Genomic DNA, 18,623 nt, shown 5'->3' on the forward strand with positions numbered 1-18,623 from the left:
GAATTCTAGCCTTGGAACTTTCTCTTGAACAAAGTCTTAACTGCCTGAAAGACTTTCTTGTCTAGACATATCATAACTCTTGGACTCTTGTCTGTTTGAATCATGTACCATTTAATCCATGTTCTGAACTCTCTTGCTGGACTATGATTGTGAACTTTGAATTCTTGTCTGCTTCGAATTTCATACTGTGAGTCAGTGCAGAGGCTAATAGGCCTTTGTTGGGAACACTGTCTTTCTTTGCCTGGAATGCTTCCTTGTTTGGACTTACTGTGAACCTTGGATCCTTGTCTGACTTGAATTCTATATCATGAAATTCATGATTTGAACTATTTTGTGGGACTGTAGATTTTAACTTGATACTGCATGGAAACTAGCCTTGGAACTGTTTCTTGGACTAAGCAACATGCTGAATGCCTTTGATATCTGATTTATGTAGGGTTGTAACCATTAAGTTTTTACCATGGTGTCTAAGAAGTTGTTCTATGTAACCTGATCTACTACAATAAAAGACCTCACTGGTATTTGTGCTTCTGTGTAAGCTTGCCAGTGCAAAGCAGAAAGGTGGGCCCCGATAATCCAACCCACTGTCCTGTTATATTATATAAGCAAAACTAAATTTTTAGAAGCGCTAACACAAACTGCTCACCAAATGTTACAAGAATACTTGGAAGTATGGCACTTAAAACCAGAACACATTTTTACATACTATTTATTGGTCAATAAAAAGCAAGTTGCTCTGATCATCATCACCAGGGCATAATTCAAATAAATTTTAGACATGGCTATATGCCATTTATATGCTAAGTTTTTCCACAGATAATGGCATGCTTTTAATATATTGTTATTCTTTAAAAAATCCAACACTGCTTTCAAAGGGTAACTTACCATTTAATGTTTGCTATAAAAGAGACATTTAAGATTTTATAACCTTAAGCTGGGGAGGTTTTGCAATATCAGGATTTTCTACCTATATTGGAAACAGTTATTGTGAACTGAACACGATTCCTCTCATTTAAGTCAGCAATCAACAAGCCAGCACAGGGCTGCTATTAGAAACCAAGATTCTCTGATAATATTGGATGAACTTGAAAAGGAATTATGGTAAGAGCTTGATTTATCAGAGAGTCTGACTCTATGATTTGTGGGATCAACAAGAAATTATTTATGATGAAGTGCAATGATTACTGAGCCAGCACAACCTCATGACTTCTAATTTTTCACTGGGGTCACAAAGTAGCCCAGGTAACCCCTACATGGTGTCACTCTGACAATAACTCACATTGCCTGGAGATAACAGAGATATAGTGTAGCACAATATTATATACAGATGTAACATGGGGATGGTGTGAGGGGCAGGAACTGGCAAATGCTCAGCCACACTAGTCCTGCACACTCAGCCTAAAGGCATTAGTTCGACTTCAGGGCCACTTACATTGGTACAACTCCAACATGACTATGGTTATGTGGTCAGCTTTTATAGAAGAATTTCCAACTAAATGACATACATATCTGCATACCCCACTCCACCTGACATACAATGCTGCTATACAATGCTGGAGTTGGGGGGACTGTGTTACAGTGGTTCCACTCCTACCTGCAGGGCTGGTTCCAGAGTGTAGTATTGGGGGATTCCTGTTCTACCCCATGGCTCTTAAGCCATGGGGCACCCCAGGGTTCTATTCTATCCCTCATGCTGTTCAACATCTATATAAAGCTGTTAGGTGAGGTCATTAGGAGTTTTGAGGTGGGGTGTCACCAGTATGCTGATGAAGCTCAGCTCTACTTCTCCTCATCGTTGGAGTCGGCTGAGGCGGTGAAGGTGCTGGACCAGTGCCTGGAGGCTACAATGTGCTGGATGAGGGACAATAAACTGAAGCTAAATCCTGAGAAGACAGAAGCTCTGTGAATTGGTGGTTCCCCAGTCTGGGAATTGGTAAGTGACCTTCCTGGATGGGGTTGCATTCCCAGTGAAGGAGCAGGTGTGCAGCTTAGGAGTACTCCTAGATTCATTCCTGTCACTGGAGCCCCAGGTGAACTCCGTGGCCTGGAGTACATGAGGCCAGCTTCGGCTGATCCACCAGCTATGGCCTTTCCTGGACAGGGATAACATAGCCACAGTAGTACATGTGCTGGTAACTTCCCGATTAGACTACTGCAATGCACTTTACGTTGGGCTACCCTTGAAGACAACCTGGAAGTTGAAGCTAGTGCAAAATGCAGCAGCTAGACTGTTGAACAGAACATCTCGTAAAGATCATATAACACCAGTTTTAAAGGAATTGCACAGGCTGCCAATACGCTTCCAGTCGGAATTCAAGATTCTGGTGATGACATCTAAAGCCCTAAGCGGCTTGGGACCTCGATATCTGAGGGAGTGCCTCTCCCTATATATGCCTGTCCGAGGACTGAGATTTGTTGGAGGGGCCCTCCTCTACGTCCCACCAGTGCAAGACATACACTATGGTGGGATGTGGGAGAGGGCCTTCCCTGCTGTGGCACCCTGGTTGTGGAATGCCCTCCCCTTGGAGGCCAGATTGGTGCATACATTGGTTTCAATTCAGCACCAATTTAAAACATGGCTTTTTACCAAAGCCTTTGAGGACTGAATGCATTCCCTAAAGTAGCACACTGTTTTAACTGTTTTAGATGTTAATTGGTATTAGCTTGTTTAATGGTTTAATATGTTTTGAGCTGTTTAAATTATTTATTTAAATTCAATTATTTACTGAAATTATCCATTTCAGTTAGGGTTCAGGCCAGGTTTTGGCATGGAAACAGCCTTGGTCGCCATGTATGATGACCTATGTCAGGAGAGAGACAGGGGGAGTGTGACCTTGTTGATTCTCCTTGATCTCGCAGCGGCTTTCGATACCATCAACCATGGTATCCTTCTGGGACAAGTGCCTGAGCTGGGAGTGGGAGGCACTGCATTGCAGTGGTTTCACTCTTACTTGGATGGTCAGGTCCAGAAGGTGGTGCTTGGGGAATATTGCTTGGCCCCGTGGATTCTCCAGTAAGGAGTGCCACAGGGGTCAGTTCTGTCCCCCATGCTATTTAACATCTACATGAAACCATTTAGTGCAGTCATCTGGAGTTTTGGGGCATGATGACATGCAGCTCTATTTCTCCTTTTCATCTTCTTCAGGTGAGGCTGTGAATGTGCTAAATCGGTGCCTGGCTGCAACGATGGACTGGATGAGGGCTAATAAACTGAAACTCAATCCAGAAAAGACTGAGATGCTGTTGGTGGGTGGTTCTTCTGACCGGATGGAGGGTGATCAACCTGTTCTGGATGGGGCTGCACTCCCCCTTAAGGAGCAGATTCATAGCTTGGGGGCTCTCCTTGAGCCATCTTTGTCACTTGAACCTCAGGTGTCCTCAGTGGCATGGAGTGCCTTCTACCAACTTCGGTTGGTGGCCCAGCTACGCCCCTATCTGGACAGGGATAACCTGGCTTCAATTGTCTATGCTCTGGTAATCTCCAAGCTAGATTACTGCAATGCACTCTACATGGGGCTGCCTTTGAAGACGGTTCAGAAGCTGCAGCTCATGCAAAATGGGGTGGCCAGATTGATAACGGGGATCAGAAGGTCCGAACATACATATAAGACTGACTCTGGTCTACTTGCACTGGCTGCCTGTATGTTTCCAAGCCCGATTCAAGGTGCTGGTTTTAACCTATAAAGCCTTATACGGCTTGGGACCACAATGCGTGATGGTGCACCTCTCCCGACATGAACCTACCCGTATACTACGCTCAACATCTAAGGCCCTTCTCCGGCTGCCTAGACCGAGGGAAGCTCGGAAGACGGTGACAAGGGAGAGGGCCTTTTCGGTGGTGGCCCCCAAATTATGGAATGATCTCCCTGACGAGGTCCGCCTGGTGCCAAAACTGTTATCTTTTCAGCACCAGGTTAAGACCTTTCTCTTCTCCCAGGCATTTGGCAGCATATGGTAAGTTTTAATGTATCCTGGAACGTCTTATTGTTATGGTTGTTTGTTTTTGAGACTGTCTGTTTGAAGTTGTTTAGATATGTGTTTCTTCTGTGTATATTGTCTGTTCATGTGGTTTTTTTATGTAAATGTTTTTTAATCTCTGTCTACTGTATTTTTAATGTTTTTAATCTTTGTAAACTGCCTAGAGAGCTTTGGCTATTAGGCGGTATAGAAATGTAAATAATAATAATAGTAATAGTAATAATATTGCTTTATACTGTTTAAATTGATTTATTGTATGCCGCCATGAGATCTTAAGGATATAGGGCAGGATACAAATGTTTTGAATTGATTAAATAAACAAGTGCATTAACAATCTACTACTATGTTAGAGAGATGGTAGAAACGTATATTCTACTTCTATCATGGCAATGATTCCATTATTTCCTCTGTCACATCACTTACCTATCAGGCCTTTTTCAAGAGTAAAGGTTTTGTTGGTGAACATGCATTCAAAAGCCACGATATGGAAAACTTTGTTTACTGTGTTGTGCGTTCCAACTATTCTGATATACCTATATGGAAAGAAAGGATGCAAAGGTTAAAGAAAATAAGGAAGGCTAGGAGTACCATGTGTATCAATCTATGATTCAACTAGAAATATACAACTGCCAGTAACTGTGCAAATGAGCAGTTTAAGTACTTCCTCTGGGTGAAGGCAGTTGATTTAGGACTCAATACAATCCTTGGTCCTCAGATGTTTGCTGAAAAATAGGTTTGGGGCAGAACATTTCCCCAAATTAAGAGAAAAACATTACAAAAACTCAGACTAGCAACCACTCACTATAATGTCAACACTTGACATCGAACTGAATTATTACTACTACTACTACTACAATCATACATTTTTAGGCCACTTTGCAGGATAAAACCCTCAAAAAGCAGATTACAGCATATTTTAAAATAAAATAAATAATCAAACCATAAAACAATATTCAATAAATAAATACATCCACAAATAAAACTACAAATAAGATAGCAGCAGCAGACCAAAGACTTGTCCCACATTAAATCTACCAACTGTACTAAAATAGCAGCAGAGATATAAATGGAAGGATGAGGGAGCAGGAACAGGGAACTTTTTAAGTAAAACCTTGATATACCAGATTTTATTTTTTAAAACAAGATTGCATTTGTTTTCCAAGCAAACAAAAACTGTAAGCTATTTAAGATGTTCATTATACATCCACATATCAAAATAACAAAAAGATATGTGCTTCACTTTTTCATCATAGACACAAAGAAATCTTATTATTCACTACTTTTTCATTATAATGAAAGGTTCCATACATCAAAGACCAACTCAGTAAATCAGTCCTCCTCACTTACAAGAATGAACCACTGTCTTTTATCATGCTCTTACTCTCATTCCACAGTATTAACTGTAGTTACACACAACAATGACTTCTGTGGCTTGGATCCAGTCCTGTGCATGAATTGATTATACTTCTGCTAGCAAAAGGAGGATTGCCAATCCCTCCCACCCCGACACACACACACACACACACACACACACACACACACCTGCAGCCCTTTATACCATATTGAATCCCACTCTGGCAGAGGGTCCCCCAACCTTTAGGGGCAGTGATTGGAGTGTGTGAGAGGCTGCATAGAGAGTGCATGTTGGAAAAGGCCTGTTGTACATGAAGAAATCCATGTATGACCCTTTAGATCTCAACCCCTTGTTGCTCGTACCTTCTTAAAGTTATTTGAACAGTTGAAGCTTTTGTTTATCCAAGATACCTGTGAACTTCACTCTTGGCTCTACAGCTTGCAATTCTGAATACCACTGCAAAATCAGATGGAACACTTCTTTCTAACGATGACTTGTTCACCCTTTGTATTGCCTCTGAGACTTCACATTCTACAAACAAGCATTAACCTTGAATCTATCTGTTCCCCTCATTCTCTAATGGAAGAATGAGAGTTCAGAGGTTAATGAACAGCTGACGTTTCTAATAAAAGTTCTGGAAAATCCCAAGCAGAGTAGAACATATCTTTTTCAACTCCACCGAGATAACAACTAGCAAAAATTATCTGAGTAGAATTTCCTGTCATCCAAAGTGAAAAAGGTGCACTATTAAATTAACAAGTTTCTACTCATCAAGAATGACATTTTAAGAGCAATATCCCAATTCTGTCACATAATCCTCCATTAAAGATGGTATAATCTTCATATTAGCCATTTTTAAAGCCCTGGATGAATTAAAAATTAAAACTTCTTGAAGAAACTTTAAACTAGACAATTTTCATTCATACTTTTATTCTTGGCTTTCTGTGGGTATCTGGGACCTTTCTTACATTCCATATAATTGCAGCAAGGAGATTTAAAAACAAACCTTGAGAGACCAGTTACTCTAGTTCTCCACAGTCCTAAAAGTCTAATCTCAGCACATGAGCAATCTTAGCAATTTTTGCTTTGTCACAGAACTCTGTCAGCACTTGACTTAGATGCTTTCAAAGAAGACTGTTTGGGTATATCAACCTCTTTTTCACAAGTATTGTGTTTCACTGGGGTCCTTCCTTTGTGGCTTGTACAATGTACTGTGATTGTTTTGCTCCCTTTCTTTTAGTCTTCACTCTCCAGACCATGAGCTCTTTTTACCACCAGGTTGCCAGGAATGTTTTAACTATCTCTGAAGAAACTTAAACCATTTGTTTATTGACAGAAAGGCTTGCTATGACTATGGCACCATTTTGGTTCCCCTCAGATAATCTCTTTTTTGGTGAAAAGACTACACAAATTAGGTGTATATAAAACTCACAACTATCCCACATAACAGTGCTGTTCCTTTGGCTCCTTTGCACTCCACAAAGGAGTGAGACAGGAGTATCAAAGTAACTTTTAAGCATCAAATCATAATGCAGAAGAGATCAAAGTAATAAATTATTCTTACAGGGTTAAACCTAGACTTGTCAGTCATGACTACCTTAAGTCCCACTGATTTCAATAGGTTTACTGTAAGTATGAGTACGTTTGGATCCAACCTACAGTTTCTATAGGCTACGATTCCAAAGGGAAATTATTCAAGAATACAAGATAAACCCTTTGTGCCAAGAAAGACGGTTCAAATTCAGCACCACATTTGGCTATAACTAGGTTCCTTTCAAACCAATCTAAAACCAGTTTATTCTCCTGTACTGCAGTAGCCTAAGTGGCTAAAATACAATGCTTTGGCTTAAATAGGTTGTGATCCAGCCACTTCTTTTTTCCAGCAGAACAGGCCTAGTTCTCACAAACAGTAGATAAGGTGGTAAATCCGTCTCGTCTGTACCACTTCAGGCTGCAGCTGAGGGCTCACATTATGAAATACTCCCCTATTAAAAATAAAATAAAATCCTAAACACAGTAAACTAGCATATGAGAAACAGAAGGCTACCTTTTGTATGTTCAGGGAATGCTTTTGTTTTGGAAAAACATCCTGTCATGAGAGTCCCCATTTGCAATCTAAAGTAGTACAGCCCAGAAACAGGTTTACCACCTCATCTATTGTTCATGGGCACCAGGCTTTAGTTGTCAAAGCCTAATTGATCAGTAAGTGAATCAAAATGAGTAAGGAACTTCAAAAACTGGAGGAAACTTGATTTTTGGCCCATATTATCTAAATAAGTCTAAAAATGAAACTTTTATATATCTAATAAGGGAAAGTCAGGATGTAAAGTGTACTGGCCAGGACACCAGCAGAGACCATTGAAGAAGTGGAGATTTGCAGTGCCAACCAGACAGGTTTTATATGCTAGCATTCATATATATATATATATATATATATATATATGTGTGTGTGTGTGTGTGTCTGTGTGTCTGTGCGCGCGCACACACACACACACTAAAAAATTAAGCATGTACATCTCTACCCAATTTTGAATTGTTAAAAGTAATATATGACAGCATAATATTTGGGTTTCTTGTTTCATTCTGTATGTAAAAGGTTTAATTTAAATTGACAATTTATACACAATTTACTCACATACACACACAGAACTGAAGTAGGAGCTGAGGTTGATAGCAAGGATGGGAGAATCAGTGAGGTTCAAACTCGTCAAGATTCTCCTACTTTCACCTCTGAGCTCAGTTTGTCTTATTCCCATTTCCGAATATGAGCTTTTCTTTTCTAATGGAAAAACATGCATTTCGGTGTGCATTTTTTAAAAAAATGCACCTAAAATGTGCACACACACCCCCCCCACAGACCAGAGGTGGGCAACTTCTGGAGGTCTGCAGGCTATTTTGTCCCCCGCATTCCAGCAGCAAGCCACAGGTTGTGGGACACCATGCAGTCTACAAGGCCAAGGGCCAAAATTGCCAGTTTGCAGCTGAAATTGTGCAGCAAACCACTCTATAGTGCAATAGAGCGCTCCAGTAGTTAAATGTAGCTTGTTTCCTAGCTAAATGTAACCCTTTCCATGCTCTATAGCTGCTACAGACACCATTGGGAGGATTTGAAAGAAAAACATGGGGCACTGGGGGCTGCACATTGCCCACCCCCACCATAGACTAAAGCATGGAAGTTCATATTGTTAAAATGGCACAGTTTTCTAAAGACTGCAAGTATGTAAAATTGCACTCCCGTCCGTGGTTGTGGTTGAGAACAGGGGATATCTGAAGTAAAAAGGAACCCAAATGAAATTCTTATAAATCGCTAGTTGATATTAGTATAAAGGATAAACAATGTGTTATTTATAAAGCACAAAAAGTCGGTAGGTGCTGGCCCAAAGTAAGAGCAATAAGGTTCTGCTCAGGCGTACAACTGAATGATGATAGGAATATTTTCATTAGGTAAACATGGCAAAGTTGCATTGTTCAGAAGTATGGTTCCATTATGTGAAATCTAATCATGTTAAGATGTGGAGCTGAGAAATTAAGGCACCCTAAAAAACCTGCCTCCACCCGGCAGCATTGCTCCAAGGGAGAAAAGTGAAGATGGCTGTCCGTAAGAATTACCGTCAAACAACAAATAATAAAATGCCTTAATAGCAATCATATGGTTATGGGAAACAGTGTGAAAAGAGCTAATTGGTTTAAAGCCTTCTGTTCCAGGTCATGGCACAGGGACAATGACAGCTCATGCCACACTTCATTAAAAATTATATCTGAATAGAAGACTGAGGTTTTAGACTCCCCCCCACCCCCGGTCTTTAAATGTCATTTTTCAAATGCAAAGTCAGCCTAAGACTCAAGACTGAAAAGGGCATAGCAGACAACTGTCTTTATTCAATCTCTGGGGGACAGTGCTGGAAAAAAAAACCAAGTGTGGATATTCTTCAGTATCTCCAAGGTCCTCCAGAGCAACTCAAGCAGATGGAAGATAATTAAACCTTAAACAGGGCTGAAGATGGCAGATACACAACAGATTGTCCATCTCTGATGAGAATCAAAGTTTTGGCAAGAGTACTAATATAACCCCATCTACAATTCCTGTTCTCTACTTCCCTTCCGTTCCACAATACTGAAGTGAATGGGTTTTGTACACACAGCAAGAACAGATATTGTACACATAGCTAGAACAGATATTCTATACTGCTATATAAAAATGAAGTCTACATTGAAAATGCTTGATATTTTTAATTATTGCATGGTTACGGCACCACCCTGAAAGATACAAGAGCTGCAATTTCAGTCCCTAAGAGAGCAATCCTATGGCCACTACACAGTGTCTAGAGGCCATAGGATTTTTCAGTTTCTGGGAACCAAGTTGGGAACCAGGGCTTTGAGCTTGGTTCCCAGAAATCGCACTACCCTTCCCAATCTTGTAGGTTATCACCAGGCTCCGTGCTTCGAAATGGATCATGGAGAGGGTGAAAAGGGGGCGTTCCTGGGAACGAGGATGGAGAAGACTGTGGAAGCCTCTTTACGAGGCTTCCTGTGCACCACACAGCCTCCCCCCATCCTGCTCCAATATGCCCTGGCTAGACAGCCAAAATCGCATGTCCAGCCAAAAATGCAGGGCAGCTGGAGCAGAGAGGAGAGGGTTCCCTCCACGCTGCAGCTGCACTGCATTGGATACATGTCAGCCTCCGAGTTCGGATGCCGTATGCCCTGGCCGTGGGCTGCTAAGGTTTGGAGGTGCCGAGATAATGATAAGCCAGACCCAGGTTTGCTTACAAGGAGACTTTATTGAGTACTTACAGCACACAGGCGTACCCAATGATCAGACAGCTTCTCTGAACCCATAGCCATGGGGTAAAATGGGTTTTATACCATACATGTCAGTATTTTAAAACTTACAGTCAAGTAGTTATGAAGGGAGCCCTCTTCTAGGTGATGTATCTTCTCACTTTGCTTGTACAAAGCCCTGACGCTGTGATTTATTACACTCTGCTTGTCAGGAATGTACATGCAGCATTCCTGCTGCAACATAGCACAAATACTGTCCTGGGCCGCTGTAATCATATCTAAAGCCAGGCGGTTCTGCAAAACAGCAGTTCTTGTGCTTGTCATCTCTATCCCGATGACTTCTAGTGCCTCAGCAGTGTTGTTCAATACCGTTTCCATTGCCCTTCCAAAAATGTTTACTTTGTACATTATCGTAGCCACCCCACCCCCAGAGAGCAAACTCCAAGCATAATCAGCCGCACTGAAGATGCCACGTTGCCATCTCACCTTCCAGGCCCTGTAATTTCCTACTGCAGAGCTCTCTAAGGTATTCACAAACCTATGGGGACCCTAGAACAGTCCCAGGGAGCACCTTCCAATCTACCCTGGGGGCAACCACAGCTACGCTTTTTCTCTACATATCTAATAACTGCCATTAGGGGCAGCTTAGTTAACGCCAGGACGCTCTTTCTAATTTGTGCATACTCATCTTACCAACATACTAATGGCTGTGATTGGGCATACCCCTTTAAGGGGGTAAGCCATCCTATCCCATCATGTAGTTGTTCAAATCTCTTTTTGATTTATATGGATTTGTTTGCCTTCTGTGTATTAACCCTGAAGACTCTGTCTCAGGTGCTACAGACATCAAACTATTGGGCATCACACTCAGTATCATTCGGAGTTATATCTGACATTAAAGACGTTTGCAGGTATCACACAGTATTTAAAAAATCATAAAATGCGCACAACAAACTTTCATTGAAATCTAACACCATGACTGGAAAACACCTCTTGCATGATGAGGCATGATGGAGCAGATCTAGCAATCACACTGCTCTTCCAGGTTACATGGTCAGGGCTCATCAAGATCAAGGGAAGGGCATACTCACACATGCAAAGAGTTCTAGGCCACTGCTTTCGCATCGGCAGCTCCATGCTGCATGAGTTCTGGCAGAGGGAAGGCCAAAAGTTGTAGATCAAACTCAGCCTGCCGTACATTGAGCTGACTACAAACACAGACACACAATCCACAGCAATGAGAGTTCAAGTCTATGAAAAGTCCCACAGTACTTTTCATGGCAAGTCTTTAACAATCCAAAGTTCCAGACCATGTGCAGAGTGTCTCTACAAGCCCAGACGATGATGGATCCAAAACAGAGGAGGCTCTGGGCAATAAAGACGTTTTCAGCAAAGGCTTCCTGCTTCTGCATCAGTTCAAAACGAGGAAGGTGTGACTGTACACCCCTTCCAGATCCCTCGACAGACAAGGGCCTTTAGTCTTTTCAGCACGGCTTCTGTCTAAACAGAGCAGCACTGCTCAGCTCTCCTGCAGCAGTGACGCTTTAGCCTGGGCAACCTTTCTGCAAATCTCACCTCACCCCTGTCAGGTTCTCACAGACATCTTCCAGCCTCCCTGCCCGCCAAGGCTAAACCAGCAGGCAGCCAGGGAGTTGGGTGACTCCCCCTGGCTCCGCTGTGAGAAAACAGACAGAGATAAGCTCACACAGACTCTTGACATTCTAAAAACTGAATAGGCCCAAGCCCTTCCAGGCTACTTCTAATCAAATCTTGTCTATAACTTACAAGGCTTCACTGCATTACTGAAGCTGGGCCTTGACATTATTTTCGGTCTCATAACGCTTCTTCACTCTAAAAATTTACTCCCCTCCCCTCACACTGTCCTGGCTTGGTTGCTTGGAGATTGCTGAGGGGAAGCAACTGTTTAACTAGGGAGCTCGCAAAAACATTACCAGTGCTTTTGAGCTTTCAATGGGTCTAGTTTGAAATCTAAATCTAAGCTATTCTAAACACATTAAAAACAACAAAACTATCTCTTTTGCAAGGAGAAAAGGAGAGATCTACATTGGCTGTCATTCTTAAAGCTGTTCACGTGGCTTCACACACCATAATCGGCTATGATTTCTTCCCTTTTGCAAAAGTAAACTTACAGTTACAGGGCAGGGAACAACAAGGGAACAACAACTGAACTTTCAACACTTCTCAAACGAGGACTAAGAAACTGAGGCTTGAGTGAGGGGAAAAACTCTTGGGGCTATCAATCACTAGTTAGGCTAGCCAGGGATTCACAACATGACACAAACCCCTCTTTTCTTCTCCCTTAACCTAGAACACAAACTTTTGGGTAGTGCCGAAACTCAGGATGCTACAGGGAGATGGGGGTCACTTTGTACTTGCATTCTGTAGGCAGCCATCAATCTTCTTTGGGAGGCCGCGGGGTGATTTGCAGGACTTGAAAGTAAAACTTCACAGTTTGTTTGTATTTGTAAATCCTGGGTAAGAAAAAAGACACGATGAGGTAACAGGCAACCAAATCTTTGCTTTGTCAGGGGCAACAAATAACTCAGGTCAGCTTTTTTCTGCTGGGCTCTCAAACAAGAAAACAGTCTTAGTTTGCAGTTGTAACATCACTTACAGCATCAGCCAGCCAGTTATGCAGGTCTCGCTGTTTTTGGAGACAGCTACTATGACATCTTCTTTTCTTGTTGGGTCTCCCAGCTTACACAGTTTGTTGCAGCTTGCAGGAGAGTGGTAGTAGTGTTTTTGGCTTGGCCAGGAACACACTGTCAGGTTTCTCAATCTCTTCAGCACACATGCTCAGGCAGTCCAACATTGGACACTCAAATCACTGAGATTTCTTTATTGCAGGAAATCCCACGGCAAAAGCTTAATGGTTACACTCTTCAGAAATCATATAGCTGATGGTCAGTAGCTACAGGCTCTATGTAATTCTAAAACAGTTAAAAGTTAAACACTATTACCATGACTGAGATCTTCAGCGTGGTTGCTGTGCTTCATTCTGCCTTGGGACCGTCCTCTGGCACACTTTCCACTCTAAGAGGGGTCCATCCCGTGCCCTGGGTGCTGATTCTTCACCTTCATCCTGTTCCTCAGCCTCATCTCCTGGGTCTTCATCTTCAATTTCCACTTCTTAGGGATTTCATCCCAATTGGGCAAAGTGATGATGTTGAGCACTCTTTGGGCAATTCTTCCGAGCTCGGTGGATCAGCCTAACGGCTACTTCTTCAGCTTCATGCTCCCATGCCTCGTCAGAGGCCAGGCTGTCTTGCAACGTTTCTCTAATTAACAGCCTCAGATCTTGTCCTTTCCCCAGCTCGTCCTTGAGCTTTTTTGCTTTCTCTCTCCATTCCAACTCCTTCTGCCTGACAGTTTGCAATGCTGTCAGCACAAGCCATGCCAGAGTTCCTGCACTCTGCACCTCTTTAGCTGACCACTTTTCCAGCTGCAGAGATTCCAACGCAGTTTCCAGAGCCACTGGCGTGCAGTCCTTCTTGACCTCTGGCCATTCAACTGGTCCGCTCAGGACCGCCGATTGCTTTGCGACTGGACCCCACAGCTCCAACTGTGGACAGCCCGGGAGTCGGTTTTGCACGCCGACAACCGCATCCTCCTTCCCTTTGACTCTGAGCATATCAGTTCTCTTGGCACCCTGCCAATTGTATGCCCTAGCCATGGGCTGCCAAGGTTTGGAGGTGCTGAGATAATAAGCCAGACCCAGGTTTGCTTACAAGGAGACTTTATTGAGTGCTTATAGCACACAGGTGTACCTAATGGTTGGATCAGACAGCTTCTCTGAACCCAGAGCCATGGGGTAACATGGGTTTTATACCATACATGTCAGCAGTGAGGCAACATGACAGAAGCAAGCATTAATTAGTGTTCATTCTCAGCATAGACTAACAGTGCTTGTTCAGAAGAAAAACAATCAGAACTTTCCCAGCACAGCCACCTGTAACTCCGCATAAACATAGCCTCACTTCTCAGGCACATCCTAGGCCCTGATAAGATACTAGCCTTCGTTAGCATGGAATGTGATGAGGCCACGCTATCGACCTTTGACTCATCTCACATGCTCAGAGGCCCACTAGCAAAGAAACTGCACTAGTAATGAACCTAAGCAAAGCATTATGGATCTATAGGCCCCTCTAAAACTACAGGTGACTTGGCTAAACTCTTGGGGCCATTACAGAGGCTATGTCTATCCTGAAAGGATTGCGCCCTAAGATATTAATTAACAAAGATGATGAATATTATATATCCGTTATGTACAGAATTCATGTATAAAAAGAAGTTAAAGGCCCCAAATCAACGAAATACAAAACTGAGAGCTGAAACTGGTTCCCTTAGCTCTGCCCCCCAATCTCTATTAGGGTTATATCTGTTATAAAATATAAAAGAACACTGTCTGGAAAACAATTTTAAAAGAAATGCAGAATCAAGCAGCTCCTGTTCTACATCAGTAGCATGGCAAGTTTAGCTGCAGGTTCAGATAGCAAATTAAACAATGTGACACAAACCTTTCATTGGATGTCATTTTTAACCACATCTAATATTAATTGCATGGGGTCAGTCTGAATAAGAACTATTTTTTCTTGGTTAGAGTGGTGTCTTCTTTGTAGGTTTTTGTTTAGTTTGCTACTAGAGAGCAGGAATTATTCAACTTGGCTTCTCCTTGATTTTTGGCACATAAATTATCCTAATAAGATGTCTCTGCTCTGAGCTCAGATATACTGTGCCCCTGAACATTTAGTGCTGCATACTTCCAATTGCTTCCATTTCCCAAGTACTGAGCTGACTAGTGTACCTGTAAACAATATCTTCCATTGGTTGCTCCACATGGGGATGGGTAGGGAATGTGGGCAACTTAGTAGTACTCCTGAATTGCTGCAGTATTGCTAATCTTGCAGGGATTTCAGAGTTGGTCGCTAAATCAGGGGTAGGCAGACTTCAGGCTTGCGGGATCTACTTTAATTTTTACTGGAATCTGAGATGGACCAACTAGAGCCTGGTGCAAAAGACATACAGTATTTAGGAATAAATAATTCTGAGCACAGGATTATACTTGTTTTGAGTACCAGAACTGAATGGTACTCAATGAGTACCAGAGCTCACAGTTCTTCCACACACACACATCCACTCCTGGTTACCCCAAGCTTTCTTCATCTCAGCAGCTAGGGCAAGAGGGGAGACATTTTGTTGCTGCTATTAAACAAGTGGGAATCAGAAATCCTTGCTGATATACTGGAAATCATCCAGACATCTAACAGCAGATCCTGATCTACCTTCTCCTCACGCCTGCTTTAAGTTGTGCCTTTAATATTTGCATATATTTATTTTGCCTTGGGATTTTTTGCTTTCCTATTTTTTATTTTATTATTCTAAGTATTTTGGCTGCTATTTGGTAAGCAAATAATCTGAGAAGTACAAAACAAACAAAAATACTTGTCATGCATCAAAATTCCCAACCTGTCACATTTCAGGAGTATGACTGTATGGCCTGGTTCATTAGTGATGCTAGCTATTTCTGACTACAGTTAGAAGATTGGGGGCATGCTGTGGGTTCCTTCTCCTCCCACCTCCAGTCACCTGCACAAATTCCAACCTCTCTTCCCTGGTTAGCATAAAAAATGGTGCAGTGCTACGCCTCTATCAGTGCTACCTGTGATTAGAGTACGATCTATTATTAACTTTAATAATCATTTGCAAACCATCTTCTAATCCTGGTTTAAAGGCTAACTATAGTTCGTGTCAGTGCAAAAGTAATACTGCATTGTAATACTGATAACCAGGGAAGAGGGGATTTCTGCAGGGGAGGGGAGGAAGGAGGAGAAGGGACCATGTAACATGCTTATCTTCTAAAAAATTTTGGGAGATTGCTAGTGTCATGTATATATTGTGCTTTCACAGCAAAGTGAATTATTTTGATATCAAAATGCTAAGAAAATGCTTTCACAGCTATGTGCATATTTTCGTATTAATGTTTTAGAGTTATGGAAGAAAGGTAGATATGAGACCCCTATCCTTTGGTGATATTAACATGTTACAAACGAGTGTCCATTTGTTTTTGCTTTTTGAATTAGCATAGTAATAAATGAGAGATGTTTTAGATAAATGCTTATTTTCTTCATTGCTGTCCCTAGCAAATTATTCACTCTCTCATATATGCAGACTCTGCCTCATAGTTTGAGAACCATTCGAAGTCCAACTCTAATCCTAAACAGGCTTACTAAAGAGGACACTGTACCGAACTCAGTGGTATTTAACATGCAATAGGAGTGTGATGCAAGACTGTGCATGGGGTATTGTATTTGTTCCCAGGTTAAAGACTTTGTATTTAGGTTAGTGCCTTGTTTTTAATTCCTCAGCAGATTATCTGGTGAGAAGACAACTGCTAAACTGCTTTGTTAGGTTTGCTAGGTGCAATCATAAGCCCACCAGCTCAAAAGTTCGCCAAGAACAAAAGGATATTCCAGTTTGGGTTGTTTCAAATATTACCCATCATGACATGCACAGTTTATTCAATTCCTAAGTCCAAGTTGAAGGAAAAATCAAAATAGAACAAATGGTTTACAAAGATTTCTCCAGTTGGTACATTTTTCTATAACTTAGAAAAGCCTAACATTTTGAAGACTATTATCTTTTTCAGTAGAAACTAAACTATGAACTATTGGAGTTGACGATTCCCTGTTACACATTTCCATAGAACACAGAAGTGACTTGCACTTAAACATTCACAAGCATCCAGGTTTCACAAAGTATCAAACCTAGAGCTCAGCAATATTATGACTTCAGTGTGGTTGTTGTACTCTACTTAATCAACACTTTTGTCTCAGCATTGCTATCTCATAACCTGCAGACATGAAATCAAAATAGCTGTGCTTACTTAACTGCAACTCAAAATTAATTATCACATTTGCTGTTTAGTTGTAGAGTAATAAAAGGATCTGCCAAACAGATTATTATAAATCAGAAAGTGCTTTTAAAGAGCTAGGAAGCAGGAGTGTTGGATTTCCTCAATTGGCAGGAAGTTGGACTAGACTCTAGATGGTCTTTGAAGTCACTTCCAACTCTATGATTCTATGATTTATAATAATACTGCTGTCACTAGAGGCTTCTTTGCTTATCCCGGTCTGTGAGAGTGGTTAGGGTATAACAGCCTTCCCCAACCTGATGTCCTCCAGATGTTTGGAGTACAACTCCCAGCAAAGCTGACCGTTGGCCATGCTGGCTGGGGCTGATGAGAGTTGATCTCCAAAACATCCGGCAGGTACCAGATGTGGGAAGGTTAGTGTATAATATCACCTTCTCCTTTCCATATTCTTATATAGAGATGAATACCAATCTGAGATTTCATTTCTCCATTCTGTCTAGCAGAAAACCAAGCGTATGTGCCCACAAACTCTTAAAACAAGGGGCACACTAATAAATACAAATTTCTTACTTTGACAAGCATATTATTTAGTTAGAATTACATCAATATGCCTAAATATTCTTAAGTGATTAAAGACAGCATTAATTATGCTCTATTTCATAATCATACAAAAAAATTGAAAAGGCAAAGGAAGAGAAAGACAATGCTCATAGTTCTTGAGTCACAACCCTAGCTTTAACACACAGCCAGCCCATTTCTTCACACCACTTTGAAGGATCCCACCAATAAAGGGAGGGGGTGGTGGATCTAGCTGCAGTTAAACGTAGTTATACCTAGATTGGATTACTGCAAGGGGTTTAACGTTATCATAATGTTAAGATATTTATACACTATTATTACAATAACAACTTATTTTATCTCTGAACAACTTTTTGTACTATTGTTCTGTAACATGCCATCTCTTTCCTACAGTAAACCTCAGCAGTTTGCTTCCCTTCGATTTCTCTCACTAGGTGAAGGATAAGCACAGCTTTCAGCTTTAATCATGTATTCTTTCATATGGTATTTATTCTAGATATAAAATAATTAAATCTACAATATTCACCATTTACTCCTGCATCCTAGTTTATGAATGGCATTTTCAACTCAAGACTATAAATTAAAGTCTGTTTTTCATTCAGCCCAAACTGCAAAAAAAAAAAGTCCAAAAGTCAATGCCTGACAATAGAAACCTAATCTTCCTCCAAGTGAGGCAAAATGGATTCTGTGTGTCTGGAACATTTTAGTAATGGACAAACTAGCTATGTCTGAATGATAAATTCAAGCAATATGCTGTTTAACCATCAGACAGGTTCAAAGACCTTAGCCAGCTCAACCAGTTACACTTAAAAACTTTGTTCAAGTCTAATGTAATTCTAAATATCAGTACAAGTGATGGAGATTTCCAGAAGATGATACTTATACTTCTGCCAAGTTTTCTGTATTATCTGGTACGGTGCAGAGCGATAAGAACTAGGGCTGTGCAGGGCCCCCCCGATCCGACCTGGAAGCCGCTTCGTGGCTTCAGAGACAGGCCTGATTCGGCTTGGGCAGATTCGTGGGGGCCCCGACCTGACT

General features: G+C 41.5%; 1 protein-coding gene across 4 annotated transcripts in view; it reads right to left on the reverse strand.

Moving 5' to 3' along the window:
• The window catches only part of BTBD9 (BTB domain containing 9), a 268,373-nt gene that overhangs the window by 116,279 nt on the left and 133,471 nt on the right, over positions 1-18,623 (reverse strand). For all 4 annotated transcript variants that reach the window (XM_084828517.1, XM_084828521.1, XM_084828518.1 and 1 more), the window contains exon 7: positions 4,402-4,511. In XM_084828517.1, coding sequence (XP_084684643.1) covers positions 4,402-4,511 — 110 coding nt within the window. The remainder of the gene's footprint in view (positions 1-4,401; positions 4,512-18,623) is intronic.

The sequence above is a fragment of the Heloderma suspectum genome, chromosome 1 (assembly GCF_057233095.1).
Source record: "Heloderma suspectum isolate Gila_16-S chromosome 1, 16-S_ref, whole genome shotgun sequence".
NCBI lineage: Eukaryota > Metazoa > Chordata > Lepidosauria > Squamata > Helodermatidae > Heloderma > Heloderma suspectum.